This window comes from Sinocyclocheilus grahami, unplaced genomic scaffold (assembly GCF_001515645.1).
Source record: "Sinocyclocheilus grahami isolate Dianchi unplaced genomic scaffold, SAMN03320097.WGS_v1.1 scaffold1159.1, whole genome shotgun sequence".
Classification (NCBI taxonomy): Eukaryota; Metazoa; Chordata; class Actinopteri; order Cypriniformes; family Cyprinidae; genus Sinocyclocheilus; species Sinocyclocheilus grahami.
The window spans coordinates 167,375-184,717 of NW_015506338.1; the positions used below are offsets into that span (position 1 = coordinate 167,375).

Consider the following 17,343-nt stretch of genomic DNA (forward strand, 5'->3'; position numbering starts at 1 on the left):
GTTTTTGTGTTCCAAAATTTTTTTTTTTTTTTTTTTTTTCAGGGAAATTTAAAACAAAATCCACACAGCATAATACATCATATATGGAACATGGAACATGTTATTGTAACTTTTTACTTTATTTTAGTTTGTTATTTTGTTTTATTCTCAAGGGAATATAAAGCAAACTTCAAACAGCGTAATAAATCATACCTGGAACATGGAATGTTTTATTTTATTTTATTTTCAGGGAAATTTAAAACAAAATCCACACAGCATAATACATCATATATGGAACATGGAACATGTTATTGTAACTTTTTACTTTATTTTAGTTTGTTATTTTGTTTTATTCTCAAGGGAATATAAAGCAAACTTCAAACAGCGTAATAAATCATACCTGGAACATGGAATGTTTTATTTTATTTTATTTTCAGAGAAATTCAAAACAAAATCCACACAGCATAACACGTCATACGTGGAACATGGAACATGTTTTTGTAACGTTCTATTTTATTGTATTATTTTATTTCGTTTTATTTTCAGAGGAATATAAATGTATTTATTTTATTCAGGAATATTAAAACTTTAAAAATTAATCATAGGCGTTTGGTTATTAAAGACTTAAATCCACACAGCATAACACGTCATACGTGGAACATGGAACAAGTTTTTGTAACTTTTTATTTTATTTTATTGTTTTATTTTATTTTCAAGGGAATATAAAGTAAACTTCAAACAGCGTAATAAATCATACCCGGAACATGGAATGTTTTATTTTATTTCATTTTCAGAGAAATTCTAAACAAAATCCACACAGCATAACACGTCATACGTGGAACATGGAACATGTTTTTGTAACGTTCTATTTTATTGTATTATTTTATTTCGTTTTATTTTCAGAGGAATATAAATGTATTTATTTTATTCAGGAATATTAAAACTTTAAAAATTAATCATAGGCGTTTGGAGATTAAAGATTAAAAGCGACAAGAAACATTCATTCTCTTTGCTACACAAAGGTTACAATAGCCAAACAGTTATCTTTTAAAATAAAAATGCACATATGGACATTCAATTATATATACTGTATAAACATTGTACAAATTGTAAAAAGAAAAAAAATGAATAAATAAATACTTAAAAAAATATTATCATACAATGTATCAGAAGCTGCATGATCACTGGTCAGGTGCAAACAGGTTGAGACATGTAGTGTGCGTACCAAAGGACAAAAAACTTCACTATGCAGTGTTTATTTTAAAAACACTACTTAAGGGAATCTGTATTTTCTATGAAAACAAATCAACTCAGTTTCTCAGTTCAGCATTAAATGTTATTTGTGTTAGGGTATTTAAATAGCCCATGCCCACAGTTCCCTTTTCCATAATAGTGTCTATGGTACGGAAGTTCTAAGCGGCCATGCATTATTTTTTTTTTTCCTTCTTGTTTTCTCGTTATAACGACTTAATTTTCTCGTTATATCGACATAACGAGAGTTGTTTTCTTGTTATAACGACTTAATTTTCTCGTTATATCGACATAACGAGAGTTGTTTTCTCGTTATAACGACTTATTTTCTCGTTATATCGACATAACGAGAGTTGTTTTCTCGTTATAACGACTTAATTTTATATATAACAAAAATGTCTCTTATTTGTTTAATTCGAATATAGCGAGAAAATAAGTCGTTATAACGAGAAAACAACTCTCGTTATGTCGATATAACGAGAAAATTAAGTCGTTATAACGAGAAAACAACTCTCGTTATGTCGATATAACGAGAAAATAAGTCGTTATAACGAGAAAACAACTCTCGTTATGTCGATATAACGAGAAAATAAGTCGTTATAACGAGAAAACAAGAAGGAAAAAAAAAATAATGCATGGCCGCTTAGAACTTCCGTACTACGGTGCATATATATTTTTTTTTTGTTTTTGTTTGTTTAGCTTATTTTAACTTGAGCGCCACATGTTTTATGTCCATCTAGTGTGTGTTTCCATAGAAAAATAACTTTAAAAAAAAAGTGTTCTGTGTGAACAGCCCCTTACACTCACACTAAACACCAACAAACCCATGTGCCAACAGCAGTGACATCAGATCTGTGAGCACAATCAATCATTTCCTTTACTAAGATGCCAAACACGAACCCATTTGGAGAGGAAATGACCTTTTACTTTTGAAAACACAAATTAACATCCATCCCATTCTCACACCAGTCACCGCTGGCCACAATACAGGAACGTCTGATCACGAAGTCAACAATGAAAGGCATTGAGTGTGGAAATAATGGCACATCTGTGTGTCGGGCGAGATGTGCCATCCAGCTGCTGGCAGGTAAACAGAGACGGGCCTGTCCCGCCACAGCATGTGATGCCAGGAAACATATAAAAAGACCCACCGGCAAATGTGTGATTCAATGCGCACACTGACATTTACCACTTGGTTTCAATTTGTTCGGCATCCACCTCTTTTATCCAAGATGAGAATTAGTGTAGCCATAATCCTCCTTGTTGCAGTGGCAGGTTTCCACAGTGGTAAGATTCAAATATAACATCATACATTTGTATTGATGTCTGTGTAATTTATCTGTTATCTCTCTCTCTCTCTCTCTCTCTCTCTCTCTCTCTCTCTCATGCCAGTTTTGAACAAAAATGTCTCTTATTTGTTTAATTCGAATAAAACTATATCATTATTTTATATTGTTATATTTTTATTAATATTATTATATGATGTTTGTCATTTTTGTTGAACAGGAAAATATATATATATAATATATATATACACACATTTCTGTCACTTGTTATTTTTAAATTACTATAAAACTACATTATTACATTTTTATTAATATTATTATATGATGTTTATATTATTAACCCTCTATAAAATGAAAAGTTATTCATACATATTACTTTTTTTTTCTTTCTCTTTTTTTCTATTTATAGTTTTGTTTTTTTGACCGTTTGTTTTTTATGAACTATTAATATTTATTCAATTTTATTTTCATTTCTTATTTTATTTTCAGCGCACATAGCATAATACATCACACCCGTAACATGCTTTTGCATCTTTTAATTGAATTGAATTTCATTTTATTTTAGTACATTTATTTATTTACATTTATTTAAATATGTAAATAATTTTCTAAAAATGTTTAAATATATATTGCATTTTTATTGTTAGTTTTGACAGTTTATTTTTTATTAACTATTATTATTTATTCAATTTTATTTTCAGGGAAATTTAAAACAAAGTACACATAGCATAATACATTAAACCCGTAATGTTTTTGCAACTTGTAATTTAATATCATTTTATTTTAGTTCTGTTTTGACAGCTTATTAGCTGTCGAAGTTTAATAGCTCTTAAGCAGATGGAATGATAGTTAACATACATTTTTAATGAAGACAAGTCACTAATAACCATTTAATTCATCCTCAATTAGTAATAGATGGCCAAATAGCCAGCATTTGATACATTATCTGCTTGTGGAGTAATATAAAATCAGTATATGACAGAAATTAAATTATACTTGTACATTTTTGTGTTTGTAGTGATTTCAGCATCACTGCAATGTGATGAAAGGACTAAATTGCCAGAAGAGAGAGGTAACACTGTTTCCAGCTTGATTTGCATATTATTACAGTCAAAGATTTAGGAAAAAAGACAACATCTGTTCTCTGTTTTGTCTGACCTCAGCGTTTGAAGAGAACAGCATGACTCCACAAACAGGTGGGTCATTATTTCTCATGCCAGCCTGCTTTGCTCAGCGTAACTTCTGCTGGTTCTAGAGGTCACTGACATGACTCACTAATATGACTTATCACGGACAGATGCTTATATTGTAACTGTACGCTCAGATTCTCACAAGCTGACGTCATTTCATATCTGTTTCCTCAGATGGGTCGGAGTATGAGGCTGCTCATGTGAAAGGTAAATGGCAAGCAAATCAAAATGTGCGTTTAGGGCCATTTGCTCACACTCAATATGCTCTGACTCGCTGACAGGATAAATAGGAAGACATTTATGAGTGAGAAAAGTCTTGTTTTGTTATCATCTGAATCATCTGAACCCTAACAGATGGAGAGACAAAGGCTGTGACAGACACTACAGGTAAAGAGAATGACTTTCAAAATGTTATTTTCATATACATTCAGTACAGAACATAATCGATCATACAAATATATATGTAACATGGATAGATAGATAGATAGATAGATAGATAGATAGATTTATTAAACATTAAATACTTAATTGCATTTGATGAATATAAATATATATATTACAGAGGAGGAAGATGATGAAGACTCAGAAGGTAAGAAGTCTCATTTATCTCCCTTTTGTTGCTCAAGATCATTGTTGAAAAACATTGATTCATATTTGTGGTCATGAACTGATTTTTACAGAGCAAAAATTGCTTGAGAAGGAAGATAGTGATGGTAAGATGACACATATCTGTTACCTGTCATAAAGTTCGAGTATAGCATAGAGCAAATGATATGCACTTAGCATTATAATTGGTAAATTATTATAATTAATAATTGCTATTCATTTGTCTGTTTATAGGCTACTCTCTGAATAACCCTATAGATGGTGAGAGAGAGGCGCTAACAGATGCTACAGGTAAAGACAAAGACATTTTCCAGAACTTTATTTTCTAGGAAGATACACATTCACACTCAAATAGAGTCTGAAAATTAATTTCTAAATAATTAGTGAAACTGTTCATTGTCCAGCGTTAAGATGTCAAGCTATATATTACACGATCTGTTTTATTTTGTGTTAATGTTATATGATGTTTACAATGTTTTGTGCAAAATGTAGGAAAAAAAGTCTTTGGTGAAGTTATCAAATTTCATATCACAACTGTTGAAAGGCCATGACATCTGTGGTGAAACAGGCTAAATTTACCATATTATTGGGGGGGATGCAAACATTTCATCTGTTTAAAAACTAGTGTTTTTTTTTGTGGAAACAAAGTGTTGTTGTACTGAGCCACATGTGACGAATTCTCTGCGTCTCTTACGCAATGCTTGCTTTGACGCAGGAGCGAACACCGGAAGTGACGCGCCCATAGGTAGGTGTACCTCGGTGTGATTCCATTCATCACCACGCGAGGGCAGCAGTCCGTCACTCTCAATGCAGCCTGGCCTTTGCAAGCAGATCATGTGAACTGACTGTGATTTTGTTTATTCAGATTCAGACTCTGAGGACTACAGTAAGTAAATTCATTTAAATGACAGTATAGTGCAAACAAAGACACCAGTACAATGTTTCCTTTGTGTTATTTGATTTCTATGATTATCTCAGACAATATTAATATAGTACACGGTGATTAGTCTTTATACGGTGGTTATACTGTATGTTTATTGCTGTAGTATTTCCCTGACTTATGTAAAGTTATGTAACACGTGTCTCTTATTGCACAGCCTCTCAACAGAACACAGGTAAACGCTTCACATTACATTATTTGTATACATAATTAAAGAGGAAAACAGTTAGTAGTCTAAGATGCGTCCTTTCATTAAAATTCAATGATTTTTGGTCACGTGTGTGTTTCTTCTCTTGAAATTGAATGGCTGACTTTTTGACTCCTGCAATTATAATAGCATTTTGATGATTGACCACATATTTTATATAGTCTCCTTGTTTCCAGTCCTTAACTTTTGTGTTTTGTTCTTCTTTAGAACACAGTGAGCAGGTTGAAGAGAATGTGAAAAGTTATGGTAAGTTGTTAATCCAGCAAATGAAATCAAGAAATGTAAAAAAAAAAAAACAGTGTTGGGGACTGATTCTTACAAGATGCCAATTGTATTAAAAATACATTCAAATTATATATAAAAAAAAGAAAAGAAAAATAAATTCAAATTACAATTTTTAATTTATATTAATGTGACCTTTCTTTCTAGAGGATTTCAGTGATGAAGAATATGATGTATATTACAGTTCTTAAGACCGTGTGAAGCAGCTGTGTGGAATCCATCTTACATCTTTATTAAAACCTAAATGCATTGTTTTATAAAGCATATTGCAAAAAATTCTAACCAACTGTATGTACCACCTGGACAAAAACATGCATGGTGACCTTTCACACAATTTGTGATTTTTTTTTCGTCAAATAAAGACTGTAAACACTGGCGGGTGTCCAGCGTTCATATTAATGCCAGGCTACAGGTGGGTGTAATAACAGATGATTACATGGCTTCTTAGAGGCAACAGTCTGAGTAGCAGATGTAGGTAGTTTTAGAACATATCTAGGACGGTTATCCAGGCCAGCACCGTCTAGTCCTTGGGTGCTCATTTGAGCTTTATTTATATCATCTGCATTGTCCCATCTTATTTTTGGACCAAAGATGCATCATTGCCTGTCCCCAAGTCCCACAACCTGATGAGGACAAGCTGTTTTACTGCATATAGAAAAGGACTCTTAAACTTGCTTTTTGTCATTTTTGAGGGAAATGTTGATAGTTTTGTTGCTAAATGCATGTCTCGTCTGATACGATCATTCTTTTAATGGCCAAAATATAAATGTGTAGTGTTTTGCCTGATTTTAAACCAGAAATACAATTAAAATGAACTTGAAATTAGGCATCTAATATAAATATACACATAAACAATATATATATATATATGATACTGTAGAAATATAGATTTAATATATATATGAAACAACATTTTAGAATTATAAAATGATTATATAATTTCTTAAGAACAAGAAATTTCTTCTTTTGAAAATTAATAGACAAAGACAGGTGATACTGGAAAAGACATTTATTCTTTCATCCCCAAAGCCCAGTGGACAACAAAACGCTCCACCTTTTCCTCTTTGGTTAAAAAAAAAAAACCCGGAAAGAGAAACATCCTTAAGGCAACTACAGCAACTACGTACGGTCTAAATGTGTTAAGTTATAACCAAATCACAGCAGTACAGATGGAGCTACTGCTGCCTTCAGTCCAAACCATCATTTAACACCACTGTCCCACACCTATCTAATAAATAGGGCAAGTCATTTGTGTTGCTGTAGGGGATACAATAGCAACCCTTTGTAAAATATATACATATACTGTGTTTGTATTGGTATACATTCCTCAGAAGAACTACTGAAGCAGGTCTGAGAAGGCTGGAGTAGATGAGTTACACCATCCGTCAAGTTTTACAGGAACGCCAATGGTCTTAAATCCAACGCAAGGAAACTTCACTCCATTGAGTTTAATTCACTGTTTCTGATGTCAAGCATCACAGCAAAGTATTACTGTAATACTCAAGGGAACAGGTTCATCAGGGTTATATTTCTTGACTAAAAACAAATGATTGCCGAATTCATTTTGGCAGGGGAATATTTTTAATAATTAACTTGTGATCTTTCCTGCCCTGGAGTAACCCTGACCAGTATTACACTGGTAAAACGAGAGTTTGGGTATCCTAGTAACACTTCATCTGTATGCAACAACAGCGACCCTTGGTGACCGAGCACAATGGGCCCTAATCCACCGTATGGAGTTCAATTGTCTACAGCAAACATTTGGGGATGCGTTGCATTTACGGGAGTCGCCAAGAGCATACTAACTCTACAGCAGAGCGCTTCTGTGCTTTAAGAAAATGCGTGAATCTTTGCATTAGCTGCTGAGATGTTTAACTGCATCTCCAAGCACAGGTTGGTCCGTTATAGTTGTTAATCGACGCTGGGCAAAGCAGAGCTAATATTAACAGCTCAATTACAGTGGTGTAAAACACCAAAAGAAATCTGATATTCTGCAAACCATTGAAGAAAAGACGACTAAAAGAATGAGAACAGAACAACTGTTTAGTTTACCAAGAGGCCTGTTTTGTAGTGTAACCTACAAAAAATCTAAAAGACACCAGGTAAAGGACACTGAAATTATATTAAGGAACATGATGTGAGCATCCAACTAACTTTGCTAATCAACCCTCACAAGACTCTCCTAAATATGTGGGTGTCATAAGGCTCTATTTGAGTTTAGTTAGGCCTGCTTGAGAAAAAGTGGAAAATTAACATACTGAATGCATAAGAGAAGGAAAATGCAACTCAATTTCTCTTCCCCGAATTCTTCGCACCAAAACACCGCTTCTCTAAGGAACTCAAATTATGAAAGTAATGAAAAATGCATGTCAAATGAAGGCTAATACTGCATTGTAATTGTTCATTTACCTTAAAAAAAAAAAAAAATAGTTCTGTACATAATTACATAAAAAAAACAAAAAAGGTGATCTGACATATGTACAAGAGGGAATTTAAATGGCAACCATTTTAGTTTTGAAGACATTTTCTTCTCTGGCCTATGGCATGTGACCTGGTGCAATGCACACAAATCATCAATACAGGCTAAAAATAATGCAGCCAAGAATCACAGGCTCTATCAAAAGGGGCCTTTTTCATCCCCACTCATCATGAGGATGACGAAGGGAGGAAAGGTAGAGAGAGACAGAGAAGGTTGAGATATGCCCTCCACCTCACTCTGGGGTTCCTGGTTGCAGGATGTGGCTCCTCGTGAGCAGAGAGGGAGGCAGAGCAGATTTTCAAGGCCTCACAGAATGACGTAGGTGAACAGGGCCATGATGGCCGCGCTGATAAGGCCAGAAATGGGCACAGTGACAAACCAGGCCATGAAGATGTTTCTGAACAGTCGCCAGTCCACAGCCTTCCTGGAGCGCAGCCAACCGACAGCCACCACTGACCCGACCTGAAGGCAAAAAAAATTAATAAATAAAAAATAAAAAAAGGAATACACCCTCAACAACAAGCTTCATTCAAATAGCCTCTATCTAGGACTTGATTTGCATTGGTTTGTTTTGCATACAGGCCCATCTTACCTTGCAGTGAGTGGTGGAAACTGGAAGACCAATGTTGGAAGCAACGACAACAGTGACGGCTGAGGCGAGCTCGATGCTGAAACCACTGAAATTAAACAAAGCATTGTTTAGGGAAGTCTGCCAGTTGGGAGGTTGTGTTCTGCACAGCAGGTGCTGTCTGATGTGACAACATGGCTGTGTTTATACCTAGACGGGGTGATGGGGGTCAGGTCCTTGCCCATGGTTTGGATGACTCTACGGCCCCAGACCCACAAACCGACACAGATGCCCAATCCTCCATACAGCAGCAACCAGATTGGAGTTGGTGCATGTGATATAACGGACCCACTCTCATAGACCAGCCACAGGGCAACCAGGGGACCAATTGCGTTACTGAAAGCAAAAGAGAACGTTAAATTGCTTGAAGTGCTTAAGATTATAATGCATTCTTAAATCGAATTTGAGCGCAGTGCAGTTCATTGCATTTGCATTACCTGACATCATTTCCTCCATGAGCAAAGGAACCAAAACAGGCGGTGAGAATTTGCAGGAATTGGAAGAGCATTGACACTTCAGGTCTGTCAGCATCGGCTCTATCCTCGTCCAAAGAACTACGGCTGCTCCCAGCATCATCATCGGCAATCTCCAAAGCAACCTCACCATCACCGAGACCTTCAGGTGCACCATTCTCCGCCACTGCGTTGCAGTAACTCGTGTAGCTGTCCATGCGGATGCGCTTCCTCTCATGAGCTTGCTACAGGAGGCCTTTGTTCACCCCCCGGAGCCGTGTGAGAGACTTTTTTAATGTATGGGCGCTTTTTATTTAACTTCTTTTGGACTGATGCATGCAACACCCGCTGAGTGGCATTAAACGGCTTGAAAGATCAAAGACAATTTTTTTAATATAACTCCCCGACTGGATTCGTCTGAAAGAAGAAAGTCATATACACCTAGCATGACTTGAGGGTGAGTAATTCATGGGCTAATTGAAAATTTTACTTCCCCGTCAACACCTCAGCTGGACCACGGCTATTCCAGTTCACTAGCCAAAGACCAATTATTGGATCACTCTGACCCAATTAGGCTGTCAGTGCACAGCCAGACTATACAGCTTTAGATAAAGACTAGATGACTTGGTTTATTTGTGTTAAAGAATGGTATTACAACAAACAGACCATCCTAACCTAAAGCTGGTATTTCTTGAAAGTGCATTTTGTTCAAATATTTTGCGTGTTTTTGTCCGAACATATGCTTGCCATTAAAATTCAGTTACCGTGAACTGTAACTGAGATAAGGTTGTTAAAATACTTTTTACTACATTCCCCAAATATGATCATCCTCATATACTGAATGAACACAAAATATTTAGAAAAGACTGTTTTCATTACATTTTTCTACTCACTATTTTTGTATTCATTAATTAACGTCTTATTTATATACTTTTATCCATCTGAATTCAATTTTATTGTTTTGTTTTTTCTCATACGTCATCAGCCCGGAGCTGCTTCTGTGTACAACTGCCCAAGCTAGATTAAAGTGATTATTACGTTTTGAATATGGATATTTTTCTTACAAAAACACATCTATTTGCTACAGGAGGCCTTTGTTCACCCCCCGGAGCCGTGTGAGAGACTTTTTTAATGTATGGGCGCTTTTTATTTAACTTCTTTTGGACTGATGCATGCAACACCCGCTGAGTGGCATTAAACGGCTTGAAAGATCAAAGACAATTTTTTTAATATAACTCCCCGACTGGATTCGTCTGAAAGAAGAAAGTCATACACCTAGCATGACTTGAGGGTGATTAATTCATGGGCTAATTGAAAATTTTACTTCCCCGTCAACACCTCAGCTGGACCACGGCTATTCCAGTTCACTAGCCAAAGACCAATTATTGGATCACTCTGACCCAATTAGGCTGTCAGTGCACAGCCAGACTATACAGCTTTAGATAAAGACTAGATGACTTGGTTTGTTTGTGTTAAAGAATGGTATTACAACAAACAGACCATCCTAACCTAAAGACCTAAAGCTTTGAAAGTGCATTTTGTTCAAATATTTTGTGTGTTTTTGTCCGAACATATGCTTGCCATTAAAATTCAGTAATTCAGTTCTGTAACTGAGATAAGGTTGTTAAAATACTTTTTACTACATTTCACAACTAACCAAATAAACCCAGTACTTTTGCATGGCATGTGCAAGGATACAGGAAAATGATAATTTACACAAAGAAAACCCCACATAGAGTTGACAAAGCTTAATTTGTATTGAATTCAGAACATTCCTTTAAAGAGTATATCGTCTTTCTAAGTGACTGATTAAAACTGGTGTCCACCGCCAGCATCTTTAATCTGCAGGGTATTATCCCCAATCCCAATGAACACCTGGTGCTTGGCCTAAGGCTAATAAATCTTTCATGTCCACAGATTTCTGTCCAGACTTTGGTAACAGGGCCTAAAAATTTAAAAAGTGTGTGTGTATAATTTTATATATATATATATATATAATAAATAAAACAAACAAAAGCGATGTATTGTTAAATCTAAGTACAATGCAAAAGAAAAAACAAATCTGTAAAGGGCCCACCCATTTATCGTTCTTTTAATAATCTATTTGGCAACGGTTATGCTACCCAACTGTGCTCTGGAAATGACACCGTGCAACTGGATAGGACTCATAGTTCTATTGCTAATCATTACATACATTTTATGGTTTACATGGTTAAAATTAACACAAAGACTAAAGACAGATACTTACATTCGATCTTCTTCTTGAGCCGAGGGCAGACAACAAACCAAACGATGATAGCGATGACCAGGGCCAAGCCGATGGAAATGAGCAGCACTCCCCACCAGAGCAGCTGATCAAAGCCCAGCACTGCAGTCCCATCATTCACAGGAGGAAAGGGACCAGGAGGGGTGTTGAGGGAGAGGTGGGGAAGAAAGGAAAGGTGCTTTTGAGACAACAAGCAGCATGTGCTACCATCAACAAACAGCATTAGGGAATGAACAGGGACATTGTGGACTGGTTGTTAGTAACGGTGTTGGAGTTAAACATTAAGTCATAATAAGTGGATTTACTTCGTCCAAAAGTTGCTTGCACTCCTTTTGAGGAAATGCATATTCAGAGAATAATACATAGGCCAGCTGCTCCCATTTATCATTTTCAGTTAGAAGACTATTGTGAAAAGCATTTTAAAAAATCGACTTGCTCTACTTGTTTTGGTGTCCATAGAAACGCAAGCCAAAACAACCCCTGCAACCAAGTGTCAAATATCTTAGTCACATTCAGAATGCAAGCACAAGGCCTGTCATCTTATGTAACACTCTCAGGTGAGATGTGAGTGTGAACAGCAGTAAAATGTTTCAGTGACAAGACAGCGCACAAGGCCGCTGTACCATATGGTCAGTAAATGCGGGTGCCTAAAAGGGGTCATAGGATGCCCATTTTCCACAAGTGGATATGATTCTTTGGGGTCTTAATAAAAAGTCTGTACCATTGAGAAATTTTAACCAAACTATGTTAGTGTAAAAAAACAGCTTTTTTCAGAGCAAGTCATTTTTGTAGCATTTTCCCTTAAATGTTAATAAGCTCTGCTGACCCCGCCCCTCGCTTCCGAGCTGCTCTCAGAGAGACGGTTTACTTTAGCTGCATTCATCGTGAAACTTGCTAATTAGCACATTATTAGGAAAGGCGATTTGCAAAGATTCATTACGAAACATTATACTCACTTCTTCTGTAGACGAGGCTGGATCATGAATGATTCGTGCGAACAGACGCATTTAGGCAGATCGGGGGAGCATTCCCTTCAAAAACAAATGTAATCCACTGCGAGTTCAGCGGCTCAGATGTCGGGAGTAAACAACGACTGCTATGTTCATTATTACATCCAACAACAGAAAACCTCAATCGCTTAGGAGTCATTCTTGTCTATATCTGCTCCAGCCATGAAACAATGGCGGACTGATGACCGCTCACTCAGGGCGGGTCTGAGGTAAGACACCAGTCCAGTCTGTGCTGAAACGCTACGGTCAATCAAACTATCGTGGGAGGGGCCTGTCTGTGTGACATCACACAGACAGGCATCTGAGATCGGCTCGATTTGAGGAAGGTGAAAACATTTAACCAGATTAAAAAAAAAACACTGGGTGAATTTTTATCATTATAGGGTGGTTGTGTACACACACTGCCAACACACATTTCAGTTCAAACAACTTGTAAAAGTGCATGTAGCATCCTATGACCCCTTTAAAAGGCTTTTGCGGCAAGATATCCCCCCCACCTCTTTGGGAGGATGGGTGGGGGGAAAAAAATGTTACCACTCCTATAGCAAGGTTGAGCCAAGACTGCGGTGTTAGCTGCGGTGATGAAGAATGCATGCTGCATGCTCAAGGAAGAGTGCTGGCTGAGCAAGTCGGCCATTTACGTATTCCCCACAGGGTCCAAAACCACAGACAGACAAAGAAAGAAATGCCTCAATATAGGTTCACAAGACCAAAAAGGGGGTGAAAAAAAAAAGGTACTAGAAATATTCAGAGTAAGACTTTGTCCAAATGAAACTGAAAAAATATGGCCTTATTAGAGTAGGGCTGTGAAAAATAAACAGAGGTTGAGAGATAAGAGGACAGGGAGCAGTCGGGCATAAACTCCCGTGCCTTGCCACATGCATGCACTACTGCAGGGAATGCTGTGCCGCTGCGTGCTTTGGTTATGCAACTTTAGTTCAATCTCAGGAGACAAGACACAAGGAGCACCACACTCTTTGAATAGAGCACTGAGGTATGTGAGGAACAGCTGAACTTTCCCCAACACCCAAATGACTTGGCAGCATCTAAAGGGACTGAACAGGTGTGGCCAGAGGAGGTGAGGGGGTGAATGACGGAAATAAGAGAAAGGCCAACGAATAGGGCCCAGTTATCAAGTCTGGCAGTCTGGCATGGTTCCTGCTCATGGTGTGAAAATGCAGCCCTGTGCATGCGAGTTAGGCAGGGAATGCATTCATGCTCACATCAACGTAGTCTGACAAACACTCCCCCACAAAAGGGGGAGCAGCCAGACCACAATCATGCAGTGGGATGAATGAATGGAAGTGGCTTCATTTCCTGCTTCACCTCGCAATAAAATGTGCTATCCCATGGCCTTTATTACACAATAACACGAGTTGTTTTTCCAGACACGTTCAGCACTATACCTCATCCTGGTTACGGGATGATGATGGTTTATGAGTCATTGAGGGCCGGGCACTGGTGTTTATGCCAATTATGTCATTTGTGGTCTTTGACTGCCTCGTGTCTGTTCCAAAAGTTCCAAGCATTTTTTTGATAATTAACTGACATCATGAAATAAACTTTTATGGTGTCATAAAATTCTACCTTTGTAGCACCACCAGAATGTTGTTTGGTGTCTGTTGAGACACTCAGTTTTTTGACCCCTGCTACCAATATTAGCACCCACAAATGATTCGGTGTTTTAAATAAAATTTTCTTTTTGACACTGTAAACTGTTTTGAGTCCTGCTGAATAAGTCTGGCCAAATATAAAAACATTCAATTTCAAATCCACAAGTCTGTTATTGCTGCCTTTCGTGTTTGCTTTATATCCCCAGGGAAACCAAAACACCCCACTGTCTGTTTTTCCAAAGGGGAAGCAGACCGGAAAACAAACACTGAAGTACTGGGGGCAGGAGGGTGTAGCCAATCATCATGTTCCTTATTCTTAAATTAGGAATATGAGTAATACAAGTTAAGGCTGGAATACACTATACGACTTTTAAAAATCAGAACAGATTTTAAAACTCTAGGCATCAGACACTTGATGTATCAAATGGTTACAGAAAAATTAAGCATAATACAGTAACTGGGGTTCACGCACTACCATTCTATCAAAACGTCATGAAAGCAATAAACTAATGCAGAAACATGTGCCTCGTTGCTAGGAGACGCACGACAAATGAAAACAACGCATTCTAAAATCGGCTTAAAATGTTAAACAAGTTTGATCTCCTCTGACTGGATAGAATCACAGTCTGAAGTCTGTGCCCATCATGCAGCAGAGTTTTTTTGGGGGAAATATGGCAACTGTCCCTGCCTAAAATCTGCAGACTAGCTCTGACTTTTGGCAACTTGTATAAACTTTCAGAAAAAAAATCTGGGAAAAAAAAGTCATGTTGTTTATTAAGAGAAGTTATTTTAAAAACTAGTTGACTAACTAAACAGAGTAGAGAGGAGAACTAACAAATAATTGTTTGCCTACTCAGATCTCAAATGCTGAGGGCTGCTGGCATTAAAAACAGAAAGAGGGCTTGTGTGTCATCTGTATTTTGCATGGGGAGAACTTTCCAGGCACTGTGGTTGCTGAATGACCATATGTCTGTGTGCTGAAACTGGGAGCAGGGGTGGGTTATAGCACATGATTAACAAAGTGTTGAGAGGCACCATGTTTGGGAAATGGAGTTATTAGAAATGGATCCCCGAAATGATGTGCGTATCACGCTTATATATATCACAGGCCACAGTAGTTTGAATGGATTCAACTTTTTGTACAGTATGTGAGTTGGAGTGTGTTGTCACCATCATACTGCATAAATGGTTAAAACCAGAAAAACAAGGTGTTCCAAGTACCAGCGCAAACACTCCGCTTCAAGGAAACTCGACCTAGTTACATACTGTCTGAAATTTTACAGGGCATGTGTGTCTGTGTTCAGCTCTCTTTAGGAGACAAAGGAGGTCGATCAACAATTCATGACATGCCACATGCCTCAACCCCCCCTGGTGAGTGCTGGTATTGTCCGGTCCTGTCCTGTCCTGGGAGATGCTCTGGATTAAATGAACCTGAGTGAACTGCCTTAAACAGGCTGAGAGTGGGAGGAGTGAAGGGACTGTGTCTGGTGATGCGGTTCCTTTAAAGCTAATCCAACAGCAGATGACATGACGATGTCACTAAGTGAGGCCAAAGATCAGGATAAGCTTATGTTAAGATGTTTCTACTATGACTAACTACATTAACCTGAATTGGTGTGGGAACTTGAGAGGATACATGTCTTTGACCTGGTGCGCTCAAACAACTTACATGACGTGTGTGTCAGCTGATGAATTTGGCTGAAGAGAAAACTCATTCTGATTGATTCAGAGTCCTGAAGTGACACTGGAATGATTAAATGGGCTCTAGAGGACAGCCTTTTAATTTTGAGAGGCTATTAATCTTTAAGGTCATTAGAAATTGTGCTCAGTGTGTCAGATGAAAACCACTACACATTATCTGAATGGACTAAGCATTTAGCATTAATAAGTCAAAAGGTTTTTTTAACAATTAAACTTAATCTTTATTACTTAACTTTAATTTAAGTACTTAACTTAAGGACTTTATTTAAAAACATACTGACTTCCCATAACTAACTTACATAACTATAGACCAGGGGTGGTGAACGTCAGTCCTGGAGAGCCGCAGCCCTGCAGAGTTTTGCTTCAACCCTAATCAAACACACCTGAACAAGCTAATCAAGGTCTGAAGGGTTACTAGGAAGCTATAGGCAGGTGAGTTTTTATTAGGGTTGGAGCGGAGCTCTGCAGGACTGCGGCTCACCAGGACCAGAGTTTGCCACCCCTGCTATAGACTGTCCAAATAATAATAATAATAAAAACTTTCTCTGAAGCATTACATAGTGCATTAGGATGTCTAAGGCCAACGGTATGCGTGTTGCTATGTGAATGCGTGTATGCTGCACCTTGCTGTGCCTATGCAAAGCGCACCCGCCTGGGAGTGCATGCGTGTACACACTCAGAGGGTGCATATTGCGTCATACTCTGGCCTGAAGCCTTCATTTAACGGCCCAGGCCAGTTGAGTTCTTGAATTGTTGAGCCCTGTGGGTAAGAGAAAACAAAAAGGAGCAAAGGTTGCTCATTTAATAGGGTTTCAAATTCAAAAGGCAAAAGTATTGAGAGCTCAACAGTTAACGGCACTTAAAAATGTGGTGCTTTCTCTACTGTGGCTGACGTTTTTTTTTTTGATGGACATGAATTCTTTATTCCACTGTTTTTTTCTCTCCTATGATGGAGAAGGAAAAAACACTGACTGAGATCATGAATACAGGCACCACATGTCCACGTCATGAGTGCTCCACTGAGTTCTCCAGAGCCCACTGGTTAAACACTGCTTTGCCTTATGCACTGTAAACACAGTCTGGCAGAGTCTGGGCATCTGGTTAGGGTGTTAATGGACATGCAAAAGGCAGACATAGAGCGATACTCACTCGGTGCTCCAGTAAACATAATGGAGAACAGGTTGATTCCCATTGTAACAGCGTAGAAGAAAGGCAGGGCCCTCAGACCATTGGGCACTGGATCTTTCTGCAAAGGACAAAGTACACTCTTAGCCAACACCCAGCTTTGGCATGACCTTATAATATTCTTCTTCTACATTCACAGAAAACTGAGTTTAAAGATAAGATCATTTTATTTACCTTTTGCAGGATGAACTTGCGAACAAAGTAGAAAAGAATGGCAGACATTATGCCAGAGAGGACAGGTGAGAGGAACCAAGAAGCAACTGTAAG

The 17,343-nt window shown here is 37.7% G+C and overlaps 2 protein-coding genes across 4 annotated transcripts in view; both read right to left on the reverse strand.

Moving 5' to 3' along the window:
- Positions 1–6,736: 6,736 nt before the first annotated feature.
- Positions 6,737–17,343, reverse strand: part of LOC107567437 (sodium-dependent phosphate transporter 1-B-like) — a 32,998-nt gene continuing 22,391 nt past the window's right edge. Inside the window, exons 8-10 of the mRNA XM_016253112.1 lie at positions 9,000–9,185; positions 8,814–8,898; positions 6,737–8,683 (exon numbers count right to left, since the gene is read on the reverse strand). Coding sequence (XP_016108598.1) covers positions 8,528–8,683; positions 8,814–8,898; positions 9,000–9,185 — 427 coding nt within the window. The 3' untranslated portion in view covers positions 6,737–8,527. The remainder of the gene's footprint in view (positions 8,684–8,813; positions 8,899–8,999; positions 9,186–17,343) is intronic.
- LOC107567445 (sodium-dependent phosphate transporter 1-B-like) lies at positions 11,290–17,337 on the reverse strand. Of its 3 annotated transcripts, XR_001606649.1 has the most exons (4): positions 17,251–17,337; positions 17,041–17,137; positions 16,515–16,651; positions 11,290–11,669 (listed from the first exon to the last, which is right to left on the reverse strand). XR_001606649.1 is itself a non-coding variant. In XM_016253122.1 (3 exons), the coding sequence occupies exons 1-3, from the start codon at positions 17,296–17,298 to the stop codon at positions 11,506–11,508; spliced, it is 309 nt and encodes a 102-aa protein (XP_016108608.1). In that variant the 5' UTR covers positions 17,299–17,331; the 3' UTR covers positions 11,304–11,505. The 3 variants fall into 3 exon arrangements, 1 of the variants encoding a protein (XP_016108608.1); XM_016253122.1 differs by lacking the exon at positions 16,515–16,651 and having other exon boundaries at positions 11,304–11,669; positions 17,251–17,331; XR_001606648.1 differs by lacking the exon at positions 11,290–11,669 and having other exon boundaries at positions 16,321–16,651.